An 8,352-nucleotide genomic window follows, 5' to 3' on the forward strand; every position below is an offset into this window, starting at 1 on the left:
GATGCCGTTCCTTCTTGACCGTTGCTGGAGCGTGCGCGCATCGTGATGATCACGACGTATATTCTAGGATGGTGTTCTCTCTCTCTGAACTGGGCCCGTCCCGTAAGGTCAAGGATAAGCACTAGCGAGTATAAAGAACATATTGGTTGCTAGCAAACAAAACAAAAGTCACGTCAAAAACAGGGAATGAACGAAGCATATAATTGATGATGGTTTAGTGTTTTTGATTAAAAATCCATTAAACCCGAGAACCAGAACCGGCCACACCATTCTCCGGGCTATTGTCCGGTGGCCATAACGCAGCATTGTCTTATGCTGATGATGCCATTAATGCAGCTTTTGTCCTACGCACAGTGATCGTGTTCTGCCTTTTTTCGGTTTGGTGGGTGGTTGGTGATCGAGTTAGAACGAAACTCATTGCCAGTCAGTCAGTCGGCCAGTGCGAGAACCGCACAGAAGTGTGTGACAGTCGCACCACGAATGAGCGCCGGACTCGACTCGCGTCTGCCGGTGCAGACTGGTTCCGGCATTCCGGATGTGCGGAACAAAAGGGCTTCCGCTTGGTCACCGCTCACCCTTTCCACGAACAACATCTGCACTCGGTTCTGGCGCTCCGTCTCGCTCTCTCTCTCTCTCTCTCTCTCTCTCTCTCTCTCTTGCGGCTTGGTCTCTGGGGTGGACAGCTCATTTCCATTTCATCACCTTCTTCCCTTCCTCCCTCCCTCCCTCGACGCATCACATCATGGATGTTTCGTCTGGCCGGTCAGCGAGGCATTTAACCCTAGAGTGCCCGCGAGGGGATGACAATTGATCATACGCCATGCGCAGACCACGCACACTCTCACAATTGCAAACGGTTTGGTGGGGGTTGCGGGCTTGATAATACATTCTTTTCACTGTCCAGTAGCACCCCCGCACCCCACCCCCTTCATCCCTCCTGGTAGATATGTGAAAACTATTGGCTTGGATTTGCTCTCCGATGCGAGTGTGTGAAAAGCGGCATCGCCATCGTGCTGTGGCTGGGATCCGAAGGGTGGCAGAGTGGTTGAACTTTTTCCAACCCCACGCACTGGTCTGCGAACTTAATTAGCCACCCCGAGGGCAGTGGGTGGCAGGTGTATGAGAGCAGGGTGTGGGGTTGGGACATCAAAAATGGGGACATTATAGGCAGAATATTCAACCGCTTCATATTCAGTAGTTCACGAGATCTCGCTGCGAACGGTTTTAGCTGGAGCTGGAGCTACGTCGAAGGGTTGTCACCTCGATCGATGATTCTATCTGCCGCTGGTGCCTGGTTGTGAAGGATTCGGGCGTTTTTGGAAAGCTCAGTCTGAGTTGCACAACCAGCGGAACATAACCGTGCTTGCGTAACCGATCTAGCGCAGGAGTCTGGAGCCCTTGGACAGATCATCACTGCCATCTGGAGTAGTTGTTTGAAGTTCTGTGGAAAATCCTGTCAGTTTTAAATTGCAGCGAATTCACATTCTGTGTGCAGTTGCTGTGAGATTATCACCGGAATTTTAGTTTTAGCCATTTTGTGTTGTGTTACAAGGAGTTCTAGCAAGCAGTTTTACTCTGTGACTACAAGTGGTGACGATTGTGAAACGTGGTGACTGGTGAAATCACGCAATCCGGACTGCAACAGTTTACTGCTCATCGGAACTAGTTGCAGACAGAACAAGAAGTGCCTTTGTAGTTTTTAATTGCAGCTCAGTGCCCATTGGTGTCAGGTGAGTGAAGTTTAGATCTAAATTTATATCTTCGTCTTGTTGAAATTGCGTTGGGATCTTTAGAAAAACGAATAGAATGAGTCAAGATGTTACACTTGAAGCGGCAATTTTGGGGATTTACATAGCATTGATGAAAAAGAATTCGCGATAAACTAATCGTAAAGTTGATGTTCCTGCCAGTATTTCTAATGTTTGGTGTTTTATCTAGAAATCTGATAGGAACCTGATGCAACATGCTATTTGTGTTTGTTGATTGATCGTGAAAGTAAAGCATAAAACTGTGTGATTCAACAATTTGAAATTATTTTATACCGAACCAACGGTTACTAATAATTGATGAACTAACTTTTAAACGAAATGAAATTATTAACTTCTTCATTTATAGAAGTAGTTAAAGATACTTCATGTTCTAACAAACAAAAACACCGTTCATCCAGTAAACAACATCCTTTTACATGAATTTCCATTCTTCCCTTTTGTCCCTTCAATTGAATTAAAACAAATAACCCCTTTGGGACCCTTTAACTGTTTCTATCTCCACTTGTACATCACCCTCATTAAAAAAAATCTAAAAATAGCTCATAGTCATTAAAAAGCTATTCGAATTTGATCCCCCCGGGAAGCTGATGACTTCCCAACACTCACTCCCGAAAAGGGGGGAAAAACACGAAACCCATCATGAGTTGCAGCACCTCGTTCAGCTCCATGATAGCAAACAGCTAGAGGAACCTCCTCATTTAACCGTTGTTTGCCTATTCATGCGCCACGGCGAGTCCACGTGTCGTCGAAGGTGTCGAAATTAGTGTGCATGCTACGCGTTCGTTCGCTACATAATTCTATGCCTCGATCGTTCAAACACTTTCGATCACTCGACACGCTGGTCACACTTTTGAGTCACACGCGCATGAGGCGTCAAACAAGGGATCTGTACCGGGTGTGACGAGTGGGACAAACCGCAGCACTAAAAAACGTTGCCCTCGGAGATTTCGATCCGAACCGCTTGACCAACAGTCCGTCACAGTTGAAATGCGTTCTGACCTCAATCAGCAATAAATTGCTGCTCCCCAGCTCCAGCCCAACTCGATCATAGTTGATCAGATTTGTAAGGTTCGACAAAGGGTGGGCTTGATAAAAAAAGAACAGGTTCCAGCCCTCTCTCTCTCTCTCTCTCTCTCTCTCTCTCTCTCTCTCTCTCTCTCTCTCTCTCTCTCTCTCTCTCTCTCTCTCTCTCTCTCTCTCTCTCTCTCTCTCTCTCTCTCTCTCTCTCTCTCTGTGGTCATAATGACTCGCCAGTAGCCTCGGTGTTCTGGCACCCGATAAGGCGCCCCTCAACAGGAGAAGCTTCCCTCTGTTCCATCACCATTCGGTCGTTCTGCATTTCTGGTCACGCTGGGCTCCGATGGACGACACTAGTTGATCACCTAGTAATTACATTTTCAATTTGTTCCACACACGAACAGTGAAACACTCACGTTCTAACCGCATCGCTCGTCTGGCGCCGCTTCTAGAGCCATTTCATTTTCCCCACGGACAGTTGGGCTGTTTTGAAAATCATAAACCGTGACAAATCAACTGTTCCGATCAGGAGCGGAAGTTGGTTCCGGTCTTGCACGCGCACTACTGCTACTCGGTGATCGTTGGGCTTTTTTTTTGTTCTTTGTCGATTTGCCTCGCTTTCGAACCATTCTTCGTGGCGCACCGCAGCGACCGCAGCAACCATCATACCTGAGCCTGGGTGGTCACCAGGGCCACCACCTATTTTCAATTCTATCGCCGACCCTCCTCGGTCCATCATCTCGCGGTTAGGCTCGGTGCTGGCTCGGTGTTCGGTCACCTGAACGGCACCCTTTCATTCCTCTCACCCACCCCGGAGCATGATGCTGAGTGCAAATGGAATTACCTCAAAATGCAATGCGCTCGTTTGGCAGAAAGTTTTCCCTTCATCACTTCATGTTGAATGGCCACTAGAACGCCCGCAGAAGGACGGGTTATTCACGTGATGTTCCATCGATGGAATGCTTTTCATGCAAAAAGTTTTATCCTGAATATGAAAGCGAACAGAAGCGGACAGAAGTCATTGTGAGGAGCATTGTGCCACGCAGCAACTCCACGAGCGAATGGACGATTTCACTTGCGTTTTGATCTGTACGAACCGTCGATTTGTTGAAGGTTTCTACGTAGAATCTGGTGTACGATCTGGTAGATGTTAAACTTTTAAACGTTAAAGACAATAAACCATTAATCGTTTAATTTTAAAGACAAGCAAAAAATCTACAATAATTTATCCGTTTAAAGCGAAGTCTCGCTAGAAAACGGTCCGAATGGAGAAAATGCCATGATAAACTTATTTTTCAACAAAATAATGCTCAACCATATGTTGCAACTACGCAGAAAAACTTTTCAGAAAATTTCGAAGATGAAATGTTTTTCAACGCGCTGTTTACACCCGACATTGTTCTTTCTGAATAGATACTACTTGTTTGGTTGTAAAACTTTTTATTTGCTGCACAGCACGTCACTCTTTATGAAGGTATCGAAAAATTGCTGGAAAGCTTGAAGAGATGAGGAGTTGTTTCGACGAGGAATTAGAAAAAATGCCTGAAATACAAAATAAAAAAAACTAGTGACCAGCGATAGACAAGATTTTCAGTAATGTAATAGTTCCTTTGTCTTTTAAAATAAATACTTCTACTGAGCCAAAAAAGGGTCGAGAAAACTAACTTAAGGACCTAATAAATGAAGTTTTTCTGAAAGACATTTAGTATCTAATTAATCAATTAAGTCTGTATTTCAATTTACTTCAAAAGGAACCACTAACAAGCACTCTAGAAGAGTTTCTCGCTAACAAATTTTGTAATGTTCAAAATTAAATGCAGAACAGTGATTGTACAGCGAATTGAACTACTATTTGTCTTGTTTTCAATTTTCAGATCCAGTCACAACCAGCCGCTATGAGGTGGTGACATGCGCGAAAGAAGTAAAAGTCGTTTTCTCTTTAGGCCCTCACCATCGAGCGATACTTAAGAGCAGGAATTCTCGGAAATTCCTCGGCGGATTCACTCCACAACTCCCCTATTTACTTAGATCCTTAGAAGTAGAGTGTTAAGGTTTAGTATACGAGATCCAAAGGACTAAAACCGTAGTATCGTAGCACACCCACTGGCAGTACTAGCAACAGCGGCATCCACTGTGGCTGCTGCTCACGCACGGAGATGCGTAAGAAACAAAAGCTCCTTCCGGGGCTAGCGGATTTCATCGTTCTGATCCTGTTCGCACGGCTTGCGCTCGTCTTGGGTCAAACGACTTGCAGCAACGGTCAGGGTCGCATCCTGTACGAACGGTTACCGAACCAGCAGCTCCAGGGCTTTGACGATGACGTCGTGCGTGACTCGGCGCCCCCTTTTCGGGTGCTGGAGAAGTGCCAGGACCTGTGTTTGCGTGACCGTACCGCATCGAACAATCTGGGCCGGGCTTGTACGAGCTTCGACTTTCAGCCGGGAAGCCGGATCGCTTCGTTCAGTGGCAGCGTCGAGTATGAGGAATCGACGTGCTATTTGACGCGTGAACAGGCCGCCCCCGAGGGAATTGGCAATCTGATGCTCGTACCGAACAGTGTGCATTTTACGGAGGTGTGCATTACCTGTAAGTAGCACCGCGAGGTCAAGGCCGAGGAGAACTAAAAGATTGACTAAACGACTTGATCCCTTCACAGCTAGTCGACCGGATCGCGAGTGTCCGAGCCGTCGGTACGTGTTCGAGCGACATCCAAGGAAGAAACTGAAGCTACCCGTGTCCGATATCAAGGAAGTGACGGCTGCGAACCGTTCCGATTGCGAGGACAAGTGTCTGAACGAGTTCTCGTTCGTATGCCGTTCCGCAAACTACGATTCGACGTTGCGCAGCTGTTCTATGAGCCGCTTTACACGCCGTACCCATCCTGAACTGCTCGAGGATGATCCAAATTCGGATTATCTCGAAAACACCTGTCTGAACGCGGAACGACGCTGCGATGGATTGATCGTGTACGTGAAGGAAGAGAACAAACGTCTCGGTGGTCCATTCGAGGTAGAAATCTTCAACAACATGACACTCGAAGAGTGCCAATCGCTGTGTCTGCGTGCCGAGAAGTACTTTTGTCGCTCGATCGAGTTTGACGATCAAACAAAACAGTGCATCCTGTCGGAGGAAGACTCTGTGTCGCAGAAAGATGATCTCTCGATCAGCTCAAGCCCAACGCATCACTTTTACGATCTCGTCTGTCTTGATAACCGTAAGTAGAACAATGGCATCCCTGCTCTGCTTTATCGCTTCAAACACACACACCCACACACAAACACACACACACGCTTTGCGCTCTGTGCGTTATTCTCCTTTCGATCGGTGCGCTCCCAGGCGCCCTTCGAAGGCTCGACTAGCATCCCTCCGACCGTGTAGCTGTAGTGGAGCTCATTGGATTCTTCCGGTTCTGGTTCCCGGATTCAGGTGGGGTACATGGGTGGCTCTCTCACTCTCTCTCGCTCTCTTTAGCTCTCTCTCTCTCTCTCTCATACTCGACTACAAGCACGCTAAACGCGCTCATTATACATTAGAACAAATGCTTTTGTCCAAGGCACGCTTTCTCGCCTCCTCCTCCCTTCAGGGGAGTTTCTCCATACGCTTGCGGACCAAACTGTCCCTTTTGCTTACGTATTCTGCCCCCCCCCCCCCTCAAAAACCCTCGTAGAAGTCAACGATGTTGGCCCAAATCGTATCCTCGGATGATTCGCATTCTGATCCCTCTGAAAAACGGTAAGATACACGAACACTCACTCGCGATTACGTCTGTCAGCGATCTCTCGGTGAAAAACTATCTCAGAGTCGTCTCGCTAACTCCAAACTCTCTGGGGGTCGCCATGATTTGCGGCCATCCCGTGCCAAAAAAAAAACCGTACCCCGTCCTCCTCCTCAAGATCCGCGCGCACTTGAATCGTTCGGGAATCCAATGGGCTCGCCAGAATAGCTGGGCATACGCAAACAACGATGCCACGACTTGACCCCCCATGTCCTCGTCTTATAGCTTCTATCCCTTTCAATCCGTCCAAATCCGCCGGTCCGGATGATCCGGCCATGCGCCGCTCGCGACGCATCTCGCCGACCACCGCAGAGCGTGGCAACGATTTTCCCGATAACGGGGCAACGGCGCACCTGTTTGCGAGTGGCCGGCGGCCCGATACCGCCTTCCAGCGGTACCGGAACTCGCGGCTCGGTGGCGAGTTTCACTCGGAGATCACTGGCAGATCGCTGAGCGAGTGTCTGGACGAGTGTTTGCGGCAGACGAGCTTTCAGTGCCGGTCGGCCGTCTATAGCGATCGGTTTCGCACCTGCCGGCTCAGCCGCTACAACCAGCGGGACGGAATGCGCATCATCTACGATGCCGACTACGATTACTATGAGAATCTGATGCGTGAGTACTGGCCTGTTCTTTTGGGGCCATTACAGGCTCCCATTCCTTTTTTTCTTGTCCCTCCTCCGTTGAATCCACCCGTTTCTAATTGAAAACATCCCTTTCGCGCAAGCACACCTAGTCGGGATAGATACGGACACGACGAATGGACGACCGGATCCAACCGATTGGCGGCCACCATATGGAGGCGGTGGTGGTGGCGGAGGAGGAGGAGGAGGTAAGTTGAGCAGAGGTTCCACGAACGAACCACGGAATAACCACTGAGCGAATGACGTTTCCATCGTGCAGATCGTGACCGGGACCGTGTGCCAGATGATCGACTTCCTCCGGGACGTTATCCACCGGGTGATCGGTATCCGATGGGACCACGGCCAGATTTTGGAGGTAGGTTTATGCGAGGGACCCTTCCCTTTGGGGCTTGCACTTCGTAAATAATTACTATCCCCCCCCTGGACACACTTCCATCGTGTGATGGTGATCTCGACACTCGTCTCTCTAACATTCTGGAACGGTTCTGGAAAGACCAACGAAAAAGCACTGTGAACCGTGCTGATAACGAACCGCTCCACTAAGCACCACAATCTCCTTTCCAAACACTCGCGACCATCTCTCTTCTCTGCAGGTGAACCATATCCCGGTGGCTATCCACCGACGGATCGTTATCCAGGGTCGACCGATCGATATCCAAGCGATCGGTATCCCTCTGGTGGCGGTGGTGGTGGTGGGGACTACGATTCACGCTATCCACCGGTCTACGACAATCGATACCCAGGTTCGGATCGGTATGGGCCAACGGATCGGTACCCCGAACGCTATCCCCTAGATCGTGATCCCGATCCCATGTACATGCCCGGTGGTCCGCCCATGCGCTATCCTCCCCCACCCGATTCCCGCTATCCCATGCCAGCGGACTCGCGGTATCCTCCGGGGCCGGACTCTCGCTACCCGATGGAACGCTATCCGTCCGATTCCCGATATCCTCCAACACAACCGGAACAGGGTGGACGGTATCCTCCGGGGCCACCCCTTGGTCCGGACTCTCGCTACCCACCACCACCACCCCCCGGGCACTCGGGGCGTCCAAGTGATTCGCGGTATCCGATCATGGCCCCACCGACGGCCACACGCTATCCACCGGCCCAGTACGGACCGCATATGTACGGTTCCGCGCTGTATCCG

At 49.4% G+C, this 8,352-nt stretch overlaps 1 protein-coding gene across 1 annotated transcript in view; it reads left to right on the plus strand.

The window, feature by feature from the left end:
• Positions 1–4,942: 4,942 nt before the first annotated feature.
• Positions 4,943–8,352, plus strand: part of LOC126574333 (uncharacterized) — an 8,792-nt gene continuing 5,382 nt past the window's right edge. Inside the window, 6 exon segments of the mRNA XM_050234474.1 lie at positions 4,943–5,372; positions 5,443–6,000; positions 6,787–7,173; positions 7,286–7,453; positions 7,456–7,557; positions 7,796–8,352. The exon segment at positions 7,796–8,352 is cut by the window's right edge and continues 184 nt beyond it. Coding sequence (XP_050090431.1) covers positions 4,943–5,372; positions 5,443–6,000; positions 6,787–7,173; positions 7,286–7,453; positions 7,456–7,557; positions 7,796–8,352 — 2,202 coding nt within the window.

The sequence above is a fragment of the Anopheles aquasalis genome, chromosome 3, assembly GCF_943734665.1.
Source record: "Anopheles aquasalis chromosome 3, idAnoAquaMG_Q_19, whole genome shotgun sequence".
NCBI classification, from domain to species: Eukaryota; Metazoa; Arthropoda; class Insecta; order Diptera; family Culicidae; genus Anopheles; species Anopheles aquasalis.